Source organism: Portunus trituberculatus, chromosome 9, assembly GCF_017591435.1.
Source record: "Portunus trituberculatus isolate SZX2019 chromosome 9, ASM1759143v1, whole genome shotgun sequence".
NCBI classification, from domain to species: Eukaryota; Metazoa; Arthropoda; class Malacostraca; order Decapoda; family Portunidae; genus Portunus; species Portunus trituberculatus.
The window spans coordinates 2,502,501-2,520,274 of NC_059263.1; the positions used below are offsets into that span (position 1 = coordinate 2,502,501).

The following is a 17,774-nucleotide window of genomic DNA, read 5'->3' on the forward strand; positions in this document are numbered from 1 at the left end:
GCGGTAACTTTGTCATGAGGGGTGTATGAATGCCACAAGTTTGGGTGTATGTGTGTGTATGAATGCCTCTCTCTAAACTTTGCAATGTATGTATGCATGTTTTTTTTTTTTTTTTATCTTTTATGTATGCTATGTACAATATTTGCTTGGTACTTGTACGATGTCTTTCTTTTTTTTTCATTTTTTCCCTTTTTTCTGAGCTTTCCATGTTAAAATGTAAAACTGTGTATCTGTCTGTGTGTGTGTGTGTGTGTGTGTGTGTGTGTGTGTGTGTGTGTGTGTGAATGCTTGTATGTTATATCATGTTGTGTTTGTTTGTGCTCGTGTATAATGTACAATAGTTTCCTGTTTTGTGTGTACGATGTTTTATTTTTACTTTCTGTTTGAGTTTCCTCTCTCTTTCTTTTCTTATTATTATCTTTTCTCCCTTTTTCTTTCTCTTTTATTGTTTTCCCCCTTTCTCGCTTTTATTGTTCTTTTTCCTTTTTCTCTCTTTTATTACAGTTTTTCCTTCTCTCCTTTCTTACTCTTTTTTTTTCTTTTTCCCTTTTTTGTTTCTATTTTTCCCCTTTCCTCTTTCATTACGTTTTTTTTTTATTTTCGTTCTTCTATCACTATGTTTCCCTCTCTCTCTTTTATTATTCTTTTTTTTCCTTTTACTCTCTTATTTCTATTTATTTTTTTTCTTTTCTCTCTCTTACTAATTTTTTTTTCCTTTCTCACTCGCATCTTACAATATTTTTCCCTTTCTCTCTTTTATTACGATTTTTCTCTCATTTTCCACCCGTCTTATTCTCATTTTTTTTTTCTTCTAGCTTTATCCTTCATTATTTTATTTTTTCCTCTTTTTTCTTCATTTTTTTCTGCATTTTCTTTACTGTTCTCGCTGGTACATATTTTCCAGCGCTCGCCTCAACATTTCCTAGCATTCACATTTCCTATTCACACGCATTTCCTCAGTATTTTGCCTTTTTTCCTCCTTTTTTTTTTACCCATTTCCTTTCATCCTTCCTCTACTAACTTTCCTCTTCCCTTTATTCTCTCTCTCTCTCTCTCTCTCTCTCTCTCTCTCTCGGTAATTCTGTTCAAAGGGGAAGAAAGTAAATTGAAAAAGAGGCATTGAGTGGAAAAAAAAAGTAAATGTCGATAGTTTGGGTAGCCAAGTGTACGATAATGTTGAAATATGCCCACGACTTCAGGGAAAGGCTTACGACACACAGATAGACAAATATAAGGAAGGAAGCTTAAATTGATAAAAAGACAAAGAAAAGCGTAGTAAATAGATATGGAAAAATAAAAGAATGTATAAAATAGATGAAAAATAAGAAAATAACTGAAATCAACTAAAACAGCGAGACAGACAGACGGATGGATGATAAGAGTAATGAATGGATAAAGTCAGATGATTGAAATAAAGTTATGATTATTTGGAAGAAGACGAAATACACACACACACACACACACACACACACACGTGCATATTTTTCTACTTACACTTATAAAACCTACTACACACTTACTTAAGAATCTAACCTGCCTACTTACACGCCGGGGTCTGCCAACGAATGGGGGAAGAAGGAGAAAATGTGATAATCAGGACACTAAAAGGAAATACTAAAAGTTGATTCATTAGAAGTTTTACTGAAGAAGATAGAAAATTAAAAGAAAAAAAAAAGAAGAGTGGCATTTCTTTTAATTGGCAGAATAAGACATGAAAAAAAGTATTAGAGTTGATAGAAAGTAAAAAAATATATATATTAAGAAAAAAAATAACAACAGGAAAATATTGATAGAAACAAGTAAAAGAAATAAATAAGATAGAAAGATATTGACGAAAACACGAGAGAGAGAGAGAGAGAGAGAGAGAGAGAGAGAGAGAGAGAGAGAGAGAGAGAGAGAGGGGTATAAATTGAAAATAAAATTGCAAATTCTGGTTGAAACTCTGTAGGGAGAGAGAGAGAGAGAGAGAGAGAGAGAGAGAGAGAGAGAGAGAGAGAGAGAGAGGAAAAGGATGAAAGGGAAGTGGTGAGAGGATGAGTTGAAATTCTCTTGTGGATTATTGAGTTGTTTTCTGCTCTCTCTCTCTCTCTCTCTCTCTCTCTCTCTCTCTCTCTCTCTCTCTCTCTCTCTCTCCACATTTTCTCTCATGCATTTCTTATTTTGTGTACTTTTGCTTTTCTCTTTCTCTTTTACCCCAGTTGGTTTTCTTTCCCTTCTCTCTTTTTCCTTTCCTTCTTTCTTTCTTTCTTTGTCTTTCATTTCTATTCCCTTTCTCTGTCCTGGGTTCGCGTTAGGTTAGGTTAGCTTGGCGTGAGAGTGTGGTTAGGTTAGGTTAGGTTTGGTTAACTTAGATTAATTAAACTGGTTGAGTCATTTATGGCATCGAAAAAAATAAGAGATAATAATAATAATAATAATAATAATAATAATAATAATAATAATAATAAATTCAGATGTTAAAACTGTATTTCGTATTTGTTGTGTGTGTGTGTGTGTGTGTGTGTGTGTGTGTGTGTGAAAGGTAAGAAGCTGAGGTGCGCATATACTGTGTGTGTGTGTGTGTGTGTGTGTGTGTGTGTGTTTGTTCAGGCGGGTCCCCTTTAAGAAGAATTCCCCTGCCTTGGTCCAGCAACTTCTGAGACATTTTGGACCAATTAAACGCGGATCCTAAGAGAGAGAGAGAGAGAGAGAGAGAGAGGGGGATAAATAATTATGATACATCCTACAGAGCACGCACACATCTCTCTCTCTCTCTCTCTCTCTCTCTCTCTCTCGATAATTACATATTGTGCCTTATATAATAAAGCGGAATTTGCGATGATTAGCGTGGCTTTTGTTTACGAGATAATGGGCCTGTTGAAATAACGGACCATCCTCCCAAACACTTCCTCCTCGCGCTGCACCTCCACTGCTTCCAAAAGGCTCTAGTTGAAGTGGCACGGGTTTTTTTAGCCTGTTGTTTTTTTTACGGTTGTAGTGACAGATTAACTAGATTTATGCAGTATCAACAGGAGAAACAGTCTTGAGAACATCGTGGTGAAGGGATACGGGTTTTTAAAGGGTTTTTTTTTTACGATTCTAGTGAAAGATCAACAAGATTTTTACAATATCAACAGAAGAAACAGTCTTGAGAACCCAGCTTATTATCTCTGTGGCCTTTAAAAATGATCGTGGTGAAGGGTTACGGATTTTTAAGTGTGGTTTTACGGTTCTAGTGACAGATTAACAAGATTTTTACAGTATCAACAAGAGAAGCAGTCTAATCATCTCTTTGCCCTTTAAAAATGATCGTAGTGACAGATTAACGCTATTTTTCACAATGTCATCTGTGTGACCTTTTGGAAATAGTCTTGGTGAGAGAGTGAAGTTTCAAAAATCATGACAAGTTTTGCGGTGTCCCTTCCTGGAGCAACATTTAGTGAAGTGTCTGGTGCGAGGAGGTTTGAGGCGCGCTCTCTCTAATAGCTCAGGTCAGGGGAGACTTGCCTATTCGTGAAGGCCGTTGAGAATACAAGGAAAGCTGCAGTAAGCCCCTTTATAAATCATGGTTATCTATTTCTACTTCTCTTCACGAGCTATGATTATGTGTATTCATTCTTTAAAGTTACGTATTTAAGCCCTTCAGTACTAAAACACATTTTCATATTCATTTTGCATCCTATTTGGTGATTTTATACAGCTTCGGAAACTTATGTGGGGATTAGGATAGTGTAGACTCTGGCCATTTATCTTCTGACCTCCATAGATCCTTCCTAATGCCAATAAAATCGTCTAATCATATCCAAAAACTCACGGTGAAAAATACGTCCCAGTACTGAACACATTGGGTTAAAATAGTTTTTGTTCTTCTAACCTCCATAGACCCTTCCTAATGTGAATAAAATCGTCTAATCACACCCAAAACTCGTGGTAAAATGCATCCCAGTGCTGAAAGGATTAAGATGTAGGAAATAAGAAAACTGCAATACACCATCAGGTCTACACGTTGCAATCTCTTTGAATAAAAATGCTTGCCTATTTCTACCTGTCATCCTCACGCAAATATTTAATATAACTTTTAAAATTCCTCAGTGATTCAGTAATAACAGCCTGATTACTGAGAATTTACCTAATGTACATATATTTTAGTTAGATTGGAGAACTGACCAAGAGAGAGAGAGAGAGAGAAAAGGCCCACTCAGTCACCAGTTCCCCGATATGAATTGTAATATCAGGGAAAGAGAAATAAAAGAAACGTAAAATAAAACGAGATGTAAGATAAGGAAAGATAACAAAAAACGCGTAATCCATGTTATTTATTCATTTATTTATTACTATTATTATTTTTCTTTATGATACGTACAATATTGTTTTATGAGAGAAACTTTACGAGTATTGCAATGTTCAGTAGAGATGGTGCATGACACACACTCTCTCTCTCTCTCTCTCTCTCTCTCTCTCTCTCTCTCTCTCTCTCTCTCTCTCATGTAGGGCCGCGGTTAATATCAAAGAATTAAATACAGGGTGAAGTTGTTACCGCTCTCTATTAAATTGCAGGACACAGGTCATTTCACTTTATGGCGAATTATGCAGGTGTGTGTGTGTGTGTGTGTGTGTGTGTGTGTGTGTGTGTGTGTGTGTGTGTGTGTGTGTGTGAAAGGGAAATAGTATAAGGAATAAATAAAAGGAAGGAAACTTAAATTGATAAAAAAAAAAGACAAAGAAAAGCGCAGAAAAATATTTATGAAAAAATAAAATACAAAATAGATTAAAAATAAAAAAAAATAATTAAAATCAATAAAAAACCTAAAAGATGAGATAATAATAAACAAACCAAAGAAAATACTAAAACAAATAAAAAAAAGAAGAAATAACACAGATAATACACAGATGAATAGAATAAATGAATTAATAATGAGACAGGGTAAGGCACGGGGTATATGACACTTCAAACGAGGCTGTTACGAGAGTTTGGAGGGAAATGATAACAGATACGAGGGTCACAATGGCTGCGGCGGGAGTGTTCTAATGGCGGACGGGCGGGCGGTGAAATGGTGAAATGGCCTTGCGTTGATGTTAGATAGGCTAAGCTTTTTCAAGTCCACTTTTTTCTTTCTTTTCTTTCTTTTATGTGTCAAGGTTTTATTGTTTCCTTTACGTCAGAGAGAGAGAGAGAGAGAGAGAGAGAGAGTACCATGGTTGGGAGTGGCAGGGATGTTAGTTGTGTAGTATATTGTTAACTCATGGGAGGTGGTCATCGTGTGTGTGTGTGTGTGTGTGTGTGTGTGTGTGTGTGTGTGTGTAAGAGGTTTAAGTTTGCGTCATGTGCCACACACACACACACACACACACACACACACACACACAAACACACAAGGAACATTTGTAGGAGGAAGAAGGAACGAATAAAGAAGAGAAAAGAAAGGAGAGAAGCGGAATTAAGGAAAGAAAGAAATGAAAACGAATAGAAAATGCAAAATGAAAAGAAGAAATATAACGAGGCTATGAAGAGAAACAGGGAAAGACGAACAAGAAAAGAACAAAATATGAGAGAGAGAGAGAGAGAGAGAGAGAGAGAGAGAGAGAGAGAGAGAGAGAGAGAGAGAGAGACGGAAAATAAGACCAACAACAACACGCAGAAGATTAACCTGCTGACAACAAAAAACGGAAAACATGAGATGAAGAAGAAGAAGAAGAAGAAGAAGAAGAAGGCGGCGGCACAGCGCGGGCAACGGCTAGCATTTATACGCCCAAGACCCGAGACCCGAGCAGTGGCAGTCACTAATAAAAACTTGCGGGCGAGGCGAGGCAGCAGCGAGGAGCCGTGGACCCTCAACAGGTGGCGCCTTGGTCCTCCTCGTGGTGGTGGTGGTGGTGGTGAGACTGTTGATCCATACACCTCCGTCTCTATTCACTGTCACACCACCACCACACCTCCACATTCCGCCTCCATCTTATTCACTGCGTTCTACTTTACCACACTTGCGACTTGCGAGTGTCTTGTCTTTACTTTTTACTACCACTAGGGCACTTCTTCACTTCTTTCCTAAGCCTCAACTTCATGTGGTGTGGGTTTTCAAAGGTGTTTTTACGGTTCTAGTGACGGATGAACAAGATTTATGCATTATAGACGGGGAAACACCCATGGAATTTCGGCTAATCGTCTCTATAGGCTTGGAAAATCGTCGTGGTGAGAGATTAATCCCTGTAGTACCGTGCCACGTTTTCATATTCATTGTGATTAATATTTGGCGATTTTATAGGGCTTCAGAAACGTATGTCAGGATTAAGATAGTAAGAACTTTGGCCTTTGATCTTTAGACCTCCAGATAAAGTCGTCTAGTCATACCCAAAAATCACGGTAATAATTTGTCTCTGTATTGAAGGAGTTAAAGGCTTTCAAAACGCCGACTGTGTGTCATCTCAACTCATTTTAAGATACAACATAATCTCACTACCAAATGTGATGATATATGCATATGCATGTGATAAAAGTAATAAGAATAATTATAATCTTGTCCCATAAATTAGAATGAGGTAAATTTACAACCATGACATTTCACTTTTTCATCATTATTTCTATTTATTTATTCATATATTTATTACATTGAACAAATTATTACTATCCATTTATTCATTTGGTTATTTATTTATTTATTTATTTATTATTAAGTAGAGCAACTAACAGTAATAATATATTTTAGCAGAATTGAACGCGTCGGACGCAACACAGTAATGAAAGTCCCACTGCGTATCACATGTAAAGTCATTCTCGTGTGTGTTTTTATATTTCATTATTTTTACGGGTTGGCAAATAGCTTCAATGTTCATCAAGAATTAGACTTGTGATATTATTATTACGTGGACACTTTTGCATTATTACCCGCAGTTGTTTTTAGTTTCTTGTCATTTCATTCATTTTATATAATTTATTATCTTGCTCTATTGTTGCACAATTCATTCATTTTACGTATGTTTATTATTATCATTATTATTATAATCATTATTATTATTATTATTAGTAGTAGTAGTAGTAGTAGTAGTAGTAGTAGTAGTGACACAGTACCTTTATTATGTGAAGATATCACGCAGTTGTTAATTTTCAAATCATTTAAACTGTATCTAGCTTTTCATGCTTTTCATTACAAACTTTTCCTATCAACATTTGATTCTCTGTGGTACAGTGGAACCATGCTTGCTTTGAGGTCCGACGGGTCTCCAAGCACACGGGTTCGAATCCTGTCCACGGTCCGAGTGTAGGTTGGGCTTCCTCACTCGGGGCAATGGTTTCTTAGCTGGTTGGCTTTGAGATAGGAGGTACTACAAAAAGTATTTCCTTAGGCCCAGAGATTCCCGTTAGAAGCCCACATGGTATAAATAAAAAAAAATATATATATAAATGAATAAAAAAACATTTGATTCTCTGAGATAAACTAAACAAACCTGTGATAACGTATTATTTTTCCCTTCAGACATTACAAAAGTTTGGTAAATTTTGGAAAATGTCACAATTTTCAGATAAGGGAAACGATATACTTATTTATTTATTTTATTTTTTTTTTTCATTACAAACTTCGTCTTCTCCAAATTTTGACCAATAAGTTTTCCTTCAGGTTTGTGGTGCTGAATGATCAAAGTGTTCCTCCGCCTCATTTAGACTTTGTCCTCCCCACAGTACAGGTCTTATCTCACTCACAGCTGTCTCTGGTTACGGTGTGTTTGGGCCCTTGAGCGATAAGGAGATAACATTTCGTCACCTCAGCGAACGTCTGTATTGAAGGGATGAGTGTGATATCAGCGGCTGCCTTAATAATTATCCCTGTGGATTCACTGGCGGTCTTTTACAAATTCTTTCCGAAGAGATTACATTTTAATTCATGTTTACTTTCTTTACTTAACTCATCACAAATTATTATCTTCTTATTCTAGTTTTATTTGTTTTATCATTGTATATCAGCAAAATTTGTATGCATCATTCTCTCTCTGCATATTGCTTCATAATCACCACCACGAGAGAGAGAGAGAGAGAGAGAGAGAGAGAGAGAGAGAGAGAGAGAGAGGAGGGGGGGGCAGTATTACAACACCCTAGGACAACTGCAACTGCATCAGATAATACAATTAACCTCTTTTCAAAATACCATCCATCATCCGTCACTCTCCTGACGGCGCACACAATATTAGTTTCCCAGCCCAGTGACCTCGGTACGGTAGCCTCCGAAGGTTTGCATCGCCTCCAATAAGCCTCACAATTTGCCAGGTATATTCCTAACTTAGATACTGGTTAATGCCTTGCCTCTCGTTATCAGGGTTCCCGAAATGGCCGGATTACTTCACCGCTTTTGTTGTCAAGAAAAAGAATAATGTAATTCTCATAGCCAGAGATTTTATACTGTATTTCTTTCTTTTCCTTTTAGCCGTATTATCTTCCCCAGCTTTAATATAAGCATTAGCAGCAACATTGTTTCTTTTCAAACCTGGTAACAGCAACACAGAAAAAATAATAATTAAAGTTGACTTGAAGCTTCTTGTAAACTTAGTTAACATAGTTTTCATTTTGGAGTCTGTCCCTCTCTCGTCCCACTTCCCTCGTCTCGGCACCGCATACCTGTTCTCCGCAGTGCCTCGTAGTGATAAATATGACGCTGCAGGAATGAAGGGAAAAAATGCTGGTAAAATACGAAGTTTGAAGTAGGTGAGGCAGAGGTTTGGCTGGCGGGAGGGAGCGGGAGGTAACGTGGGTCCGGTCCGGGCTGGTGGGATGGGCAGGGTGGGGCGGTGGTGGCCAAGAGCGGGCAGGGTGAGACGGAAAGAGACTGGAGGGGATGTGGAAGAGGGAGCGGGGGTGTGGGAGAGATGGGAGGGAACAAGGGAGGGCGGGGGAGTGGGAGAATGGACGGAAGGAGGGAGGGAGCGGGAGAGGGAAGGGGGATGTACCGAGGATTCGTGTGTGGATATCATAACACTCCATTTGCTCCCTTAGTAACTCTTCCTCCATGACGTTTTTGTGTATATCGTTGTGTTTTTATTCACCCCATACGATCATACTTTGATCCTCGCATGTTATTCATCCTGAGAGTACTTTTTCTGCCTTAAATTCCACGTAGATATAAGAGAGACCAGATAGGCAATGATGCGCTCGGGTTTGGCGCGCATTCCCCGAGATGACGGATGCTGGCGAAGCTGTCTAGCCCGATATGCTATTCAACTCCTAGAATATGCCACTCCTATGATAATTATAGCACTCAGATAAGTAGACTAGCACGTAAAATACATTAATGGCTTCTTAGTCGGGATTCTTGACGCAAACGGTGCAGCTCCCTACCTCCTGTGTTTGCTTCTCTGTGACTTGATTGTGACTATCCTTGTTTATTGAGTAAATCTTTTTTGTGAGGTGTGTGGATGTGGTTTGGTGGGGCCATGTGGGAAGGTGGGAGGAAGATGTCTAGGGCTGTGTGGTGTCTCGCAAGATGTCTGAGGGGGAGTGAGGCGCGGACCGCGTCCACCCGGTGCATGTTGGGAGCGGCGGCTGCCTGAGCCTGCCAGAACATTCATATATTGACGGAAAAAACAATATAATTACATTACTCACTGATGTTTTGCTTCTTCCTTACGCATTTTTCAAGTGTTAGGGTGTGGTGCGTAAGGGGTTGGCATGTAAATAAGGGCTAACACGGCGTGGGGAGGGCGGCGAGGCAGACCCTGGCGGCGGGCGAGCGGACTACGATGCCATTATGGCCGAGGTTTGGAATTGATCTGTGAAAGGCTGATTACATTCTCGGAGATTTTAACCCCTGCTAATGCGTTCCTAGCTGTAGAAACCTGAGTGCAGCCAGGACCTACGTCAACCTCCTCCTCGGTAAGGTCAGTGTCTGCGAATCGTGCAGAGGGAAAGTGCAGGCGAGGAAAAAGTTCGGTCCGTCTTCCTTTATTTACACACGCCATGGAGTCGTTAGGCTTATTGTGCCTTGGTGTCAGAGTGCTGGCGACGGCCACACTGTCTCCAAGACCTGCTCAACACCTTGGTGACGTGCTTATCCAGGCCACGGGAGAACAGGAGGTGGTGGAGGGCAGGCGTGGGAGGCTGCAGGGACAAGGAAATGCTGTATTTTGGCCTTGTGTAGCAGCGAGAGTAAAGGTTCGCTCGAGTCCGGGTTCGGGTGAGGGCTGGCGGAGGCTGCACCACACTCCTCTTATTGTGCACGTGATTCCCGACCCAAGGCGACGGCGACAGGTCATGGCAGTGTGGGAAGCCGCCAAGGTGACCTCTTCCCTTGGCTAGGTAGTGAGAGTTTATTACCTCTACTTTATTACATCACTTCCTATTTGTGTTTTGGTGTCGCTAGTGTAATACCGCTTAACCTCATGTTGCAACCCTTTGTCCCGCTGTCCTGTACGTTTAATGCCCGTTTAGTTTATTATCTTCTATGGTCCCAAACTTAGATCACACGCTTTTGCATTTGTGGAGTCTTGTCATACCGGTATTTTTGTGGCGGCGGTCATGTGGTGGTTGAGCGGGACCTTGTTACTGGGACCCGGCCTGGAGGAAGCGTGGCCAGGGGTCGTGGGTAGCGTGGGTCACATGTGTTGCTATGCTGAAGGTGAAATGAGGTCATGTTCCAGGCCAGGTGGGGTCAGATGTTGTGGAGTGGCCAGGTGGGGTGGAGGTCAAGGGCCGTAGAGAAAGGGAACGTGCTGAGGTGTGAGGCGTGTGGGGAAATTATTGGCCTGTGGTTTTAGTTTTATTGTCTGTTTGCTAGAGTGAGGTTGAGAAGGAAATAATGTCACCATCTGGTTGATAAAGGAACGTTTTTTGTTTTTGTTTTTAACTTCTTTTAGCTTTTTTTTCTTTATCTGATTTGTTTTTACTGTTGCATAGCAAACAGTAAACTGACAAACTATTTTTACAGTGATAGTGGTAAGCCTCAGATTAAGAATTTCTCTCTGATGATTATGATAATCACATATATAATAATATATATATATATATATATATATATATATATATATATATATATATATATATATATATATATATATATATATATATATATATATATATATATATATATATATATATATATATATATATATTCTGATGATTATGATAATCACAATGTTAATATATGTATATATATATATATATATATATATATATATATATATATATATATATATATATATATATATATATATATATATATATATATATATATATATATATATATATATATATATATATATATATATATATATATATATATATATATATTCTGATGATTATGATAATATATATATATTAATATATATATATATATATATATATATATATATATATATATATATATATATATATATATATATATATATATATATATATATATAGAGAGAGAGAGAGAGAGAGATACGATAGACAAAGTTTGATAAGTATTAATGTAATGAATACATCATCAATTGAATGAAGGTTATCATTACAGCTAATTAAAGTAACTGAATAAATGAGAGTATCACTTTTCCTTTCGAGAAAATGTTCTATATTGGTTTTGGTGCTGGATGCAGTGAAGACTCTGTAACCATTCTTGGCACTGGTCTCTGGTCAGCTGGAGTGTAATTGTGTGGCTGGTGATGTGTGTCAGTTGTAGAGTGGTGTGGAGATGACAGGTGGCAGTTTGTCAGTGTCCAGGTGCGGTGTGGTGTTGCAATATGTGAAGCAAGGGAAAGATTGTTAAGAAGCATGTGAGTGGGAGAGAAAGGCCTCACCCTTAAGGCCCTATCACACTGGCCTATGATACGCGGAACCAGGAACATCCGCTCTAGATAGCTGGAACTTACCCGGGATTAGCGGAACCAAGTTGGGATGGCTTCATATCCATCCTGGTTCTCCATATGCTATCCCAATGGAAAAGTAAATATGATATATGTAATAAAAACTTTTCATTTGAACTAAAAAGAATGTGACAAAATTTTTCATATTGGAATATTTAATAATATTTCATCAATTGAGAAAGGTAATATATATATATATATATATATATATATATATATATATATATATATATATATATATATATATATCATGTCGATAGTTTGGGCTCATGGCAACCACATCTGACTGTAAAGTTGCCATCGTGCACATCTCAGCTTTTCTCTAGTTTTTTTTACTTACTTTTCTTCAACAAGAGGAAGTGCAAATGCAGTTCCAGGACAAAGCACAGGCTGAGGTATAAGTGGCATGGTTTTGTTCTGGTTTATTTTGATTAGGCTTTGTCTTGGTTAGTGGGCCGTTTGCCTAGCATAACAAGAACACGGGCAGCTTGTGTGTGATAGTGTTCCTGGTTTCGTACCAAGAACCATGGCCCGCGTTCCGCGTATCATAGGCCATTGTGATAGCCCCTTAAGTGTATGTTATGAATTGCATAATTTTGTGCCGTATTGATACAGTTTGTGACTATTCAGTAAAGTTGAAGATTAGACCTATAAGATATTTTAGCTGATAACTTGATGACACTTCATGGTAAAGTAATATTGGTATTAGAATCTGTATTTGCACTGTCATGTTTATTGTACAAGTGTCGTTTAAGCTGTCAGACTTTTGGACGTTGGTTGTAATTGTTAACTGAATCCCAGAGGGTGGCAGGGCAGCTCACAGACTGCAGGACCTGGGGATGGTTGAGTGGGATGCGGCTATGCACACAGTCATTGGTTGTGGGAAAGAAACTATGATGATTTGTTAAAGTTATGATATATGCATTCTCACTGAAGTCAACTGAGTCATCCTGACGAGGACTTCCAGCCTTGACCAAATTAAGTTAGCTAGACTGTGGCAGGAGTTACTTGATTACTTGTTTAAGAACACTGATGTAGAATATTGAAAATTGCTCATGGCAGAATAACATGTCAGAAATTCTCTCTCTCTCTCTCTCTCTCTCTCTCTCTCTCTCTCTCTCTCTCTCTCTCTCTCTCTCTCTCTCTCTCTCTCTCTCTCTCTCTCTCTCTCTCTCTCTTGCATGCTGCCTCAGAAACTTGTAGTCCTGGCCAGTTTATTAATCAAGTGTTATTATCTTGCAGGTGGAACAGCCATAACCAACACAACTCAGGTACAAACTGGTATATGGATCCTCATAAAACGGGAGGTGGCATGAACCAGCAACCGCCACCTGCACACAACATGCCTGGCCCACCACAGCACCCAAACACCCAGCACCCTCCCACCATGGGCCAGGCCATGCCACCACGGCCCATGCAGCCCAACTACTCCATGCAGCCCCGGCCAGCCCACACTGGTGCTCCGGGAGGCATGGCATCCAAGCCTATGGGAGCTCCAGGTGGCCTTATGGGTCCTAAACAGCAGACACAGGGTGGCATGGGTCCCAAGCCCATGGTGCAAGCAGCCACTGTGCAGCAGGTACAACAGAAAGCCCTCACCCCTATCCACCAGCCAGCCCAGCCCAAGCCCAACATGCCCGGCAACACCACTGCCAACATGATGGGCAAACCTTTTGGCTCGGCTGTCACTGTGTCCTCGGCCATCACTCCCAAGCTGCCTGAAGCCCTGCAGCAGCCCCACACACAGCCACAGCAGCCTAAACCAGCTGTCTCTGTCCAGCAACAGCACCATCAGCAACAACAGCATCAGCTGCAGCAGCAACAGCAACAACAGCAGCAACAGCAGCAACAGCAACAGCAACAGCAACAACAACAACAGCAACAACAACAGCAACAGCAGCAGCAAGTACAGCAGGAACAGTCACAACAAAACCAATCCTCCAAACCCAGTGTACCTGTCCAGCAGCAGCAGCAGTCTGTCAAGCCATCAGTACCTGTCCAACACCACAATCAACAGCCACCTAAGTCTAATGTACCTGTCCAACAACTACAGAACCAGCAGCCTCTCAAGCCTGTAGTGTCAGCTCAGCAGCAGCTGCAGCAGCAACAGCAATCACAGCCTCCAAAGACGCCTGCCTCTCAGAACGCAACAACACTACCAAAGCCACCCACACCTTCAGTGTCAATCACTCCAAGCATTGCTAAGCCAACCCAGAGCTTACTAACAGGGAACCAGGCCAAGCCAGTACAAGCCCAGGTTGCTTCCTCCCCCACCAAGCCTGTGCCAGCAGCTGTGCCCATTCCGGCCACCGTGACTGCCATCCCTGCCAAGCCCAGCACACCAGCTGCCACTCCAGCTGCAGTGCCCACCTCCACCCCTAAGCCTGCATCTAATGAGGCCCCTTCAGCCCCACAGAGCCAAGCACAGATGTCAAAGCCCACCACACAACCACCAGTGACTGTGACAGCCAAGCCTGAACAGCCTGTCAAGCCTACCACTCCTGCTGCCACAACATCCACACCAACACCAACCTCACCAACCAAGCCTGCCACAGCTCCACCAGCTACAACTCCAGCAGCACCTCAGCCCAAGCCTTCTCAAACTGAGACTGCACCTACACAAAAACCTGCTGCAAGTGAGACCCCAGCCACCCAGAAGGCGGTGGAGCCCAGCAAACCAACCGAGGCACCACCAAAGACCCACACCGTGCCCAGCGTCAATGGTGTGCCGGCCTCCAAGACCACTGTCAAGCCGGCCACCACAGCGCCACCACAGTCCAAACCTGCCGACACTCCTCCCGTCGCCGATGCCAAGCCAGCGACACTTCCAGCTTCCTCCCCCACCAAGCCAACACCTGTGGCGGCCAAGCCCAAGGTGGAAGCTTCCCCGCCTCAGCCTAAGAAGGAGGCAGCAAAAGTGCCTTCCACCCCCAAGGCAGCTACAGAGAACTCCACAGACACCAAGACCACCAATCACCTGGACACCAAGGAGGAGGCTGAGGAGACACCAAAGAAACTCCAGCCTAGGACACCCAGGGTAGGTGTTGCTTTGCTCCTCTTTTACCATTCCAGCTCACCAACGTGCACCAGCATGGCATGAAGAATAATGTTGGTAGTAATAATCTAAAGTCCATAAGACATGACAGTGGTCCCTTCATCTCCAGCAAAACTTAACCTTACGTTTTGATCTCCAGCAAAAACGAGAGGTGCAGGTGATGCAGGAGACGCCCGGGGATGAGCGCCGCAGCAAACGGTCGCGTAACCCGGCCACTCTGTACCAGTCGCCCAGCACAGAGCCCATCAGTCGGCCACGGAAGAGTGAGCCGGCCACACCCAAGGCTCCCCAGGACAAACTCATCATATTCTTCAGGTGAGACCATCACATTGATGGATAATTTTATTATTAAGATCATTTGAAGTAAATAAATTGTTCCATTTGAAAGGGAAGGTTATGGATCATTTTGGTCATTATGGTGTAATAAGGACACAGCTGCTCCCCATAGATAGGTAGAAATGTGAGAGAATAATTGGTAGTGTATTATTTTATTTAACCTCCAGGTCATGAGAGGGATGTCAGCCTAGGATACAGTGTTATGTTGTTAAGGCTTGCACCAGTCTTACATTGACTTACTTTTTGATGTCATTCCTAATGCAGACTTCCACACATTGCAGAAATGAACATGTGGCAGTGAGGAACTCGGAGGGAACCTTCTTCCTTTGTCAGGTGGCACAGAACGTCTTCAAAAACACACGCAAGATCAAGATCAGATGGCTGTCACCATTGGACCCGGATGACAAGAACTGCAGCACCTACACCCCAGACTATTACGACATCACAGGTACGCTGCTACACGTGCTGGCGTCTTGGTGTCTTCTGTTCCTTGTGCAAGTCACTGGCAGGAAATTAAACACAAAACTGATATGCAAGTCTTGGATTGAGAAAGTTTTGGTAGTGATCAGTTCATGCATAACCCTGTTTTTTTATATTTTTTTCTCTCCCCTTTAAAACCAAGAAAGAAACATGCTTATATACAAAACTAATATGCAAGTCTTGGATTCAGAATGTTTTGGTAGTCATCAGTTACTTATTTTCTATGCGTAACAACACTCCCCTCTTTTTTTCTCCCAATTCCCTGTAGAACCAAGAGAGAAACATGCTTATAATTTACATTTTCTTCCAGATTTTGACTGCATCCTGACCACAGTGAGTCTGGAGCGGATAGATCGGAAAACACTGCGATTACGACCTGAGGAGGAGACACGAATCAACAACATCCTGAAGCGTGCCATGGATGTGGAGAAGGGCGTCATGTCTGACAACTCCAACGTTAATCCAGATCACCCCGATGGATGTGAGTCAGGCGCCACTGTCTTTTATTCTGTGGTTCTCTTCCCTGTTTCTCTCTATACTTTCCCTCTTTTTCTTTTTCATCCCTGCTTCTCTCGTACTTATTCCCTTTGTGTGTGTGCACTTCTTTTCTTTCCTCCTCCAGTGTCTTTATTAATTTCTCCTTTCTGTGTTTTTGTGGCCTCATCTTCCTTACTTCCCTTTACTGTCCATCTTTATTGTTATCTTTGTCAAGCTTTGTGTCATCTTTTCTTAGTCTCTTTTTAATGTCTAGTAGAGCAGATCCCACTCTCTCGTCTTTTTTTTTTTTTTTTGCTTCACATGTTTCTGCTGTGTATCTTGTCTAAATCATAAGACACAAAATGAAATGGATCTTGAAAGGAGTCTAATGTTGATGTGTCTTCCCCCAGTGGATCTGTCACTCTACATCAATGAAGACCAGCTGAAGACAAGGAGGAAGCGAAGTTCTCCATCCAAGAGAAAGAAGAAAGAGGAGTCGTCTGGGGAGAGTGGAGTGGAGTCAGAGGACGGGTCCCATGATAGTGAAGGTGAAGGTAAGGAGTGGTCTGTGTGGGGTGGGACTGAGGCAGCCTTGCTTTACAACTTTTAAGTGAGTGAGGGAGGAGGCAGTGGAAGGTGTAAGCTGTAGGGTATATGAAGACTGATTCATTTATGGGATAAGAAAAAGAGGAATTAATTGTGTTTAGTTTGTGTACCTGCTTCTTAGAGTGTGTGAGTTTGGATACTGTTCCAGAAGCAACTTGATATTTGTGGTGTAGTACGAGGAGTGTTTGAATAATGCCACAAGAGTCTGGTTTCAGTGTAGGATAAAGTTGTTAAAGTGTTCCAGTGACTCATTTGTCATTGTAAGTTGTCCAATTAATGAGGTTGAATTAATAGCCATATGTCTGAAAATGTATGATGTATTTGTTGGATGTCCTTCTCCAACTTCCCTGTGTTCTTAGATGCACAGTAAATATTTTATTTGGAAATATGTGTTGAGGTGTGAGAAGAGAATGTATATAGTGAAAGTCACCACCATTCCAGGTGAGGTGAGCCCCAGGAAAGCAGCGAAAACTCCCTCCAGACGCAAGCCCCGGGCAGGCAGCAAGACCCCGAGTACAGCCAAGGGCAAGGCCTCCACCCCGGCCGCTGCCACCAAGACTAAAAGTAAGTCTACTTTGTGTCTACTTTGTGCTCCTTTAAGGTGAAGGCAGTCAGGCCCGGGCCAGGGGGGTGTTGTGTGCTGGGTGGGGGGTGCTGTGCTGTGCTGTACTTTCTCTGGACGTGTAGAGTTTGGCTGATGGATTAGCAAGAAAGACAGGAGAGAAAGCGGCAATCCCTTTTGTGTGTTGATAGTCGTTGTGAACAGCAATAGTATTTATAGGACAGGGAAACAATAGAAAATAAGGTTATCTAGAGGTGAGTGAGGGATTCATGATTGTTGTGTTGCTCTTAGGAGGATTAAGTTGTGTATACATAATTCACATTTGCCAAATGGTGTTATCCCAGCATATAAATGCACTTTCATTTTTTTAGTTGCCAGCAGTTTTCCTCTCAGTTTTATTACTACTGCATGCTTGTAGCTAATAATGTGTTTGGTGATACTTGGGAATCCCATATT

General features: G+C 41.2%; 1 protein-coding gene across 2 annotated transcripts in view; it reads left to right on the forward strand.

Moving 5' to 3' along the window:
• LOC123501225 (proteoglycan 4-like) overlaps nucleotides 1-17,774 on the forward strand; it is a 56,948-nt gene that overhangs the window by 31,912 nt on the left and 7,262 nt on the right. For both annotated transcript variants that reach the window (XM_045249927.1, XM_045249928.1), the window contains exons 2-7: nucleotides 13,045-14,839; nucleotides 14,997-15,172; nucleotides 15,475-15,641; nucleotides 15,984-16,154; nucleotides 16,561-16,704; nucleotides 17,198-17,320. In XM_045249927.1, coding sequence (XP_045105862.1) covers nucleotides 13,045-14,839; nucleotides 14,997-15,172; nucleotides 15,475-15,641; nucleotides 15,984-16,154; nucleotides 16,561-16,704; nucleotides 17,198-17,320 — 2,576 coding nt within the window. The remainder of the gene's footprint in view (nucleotides 1-13,044; nucleotides 14,840-14,996; nucleotides 15,173-15,474; nucleotides 15,642-15,983; nucleotides 16,155-16,560; nucleotides 16,705-17,197; nucleotides 17,321-17,774) is intronic.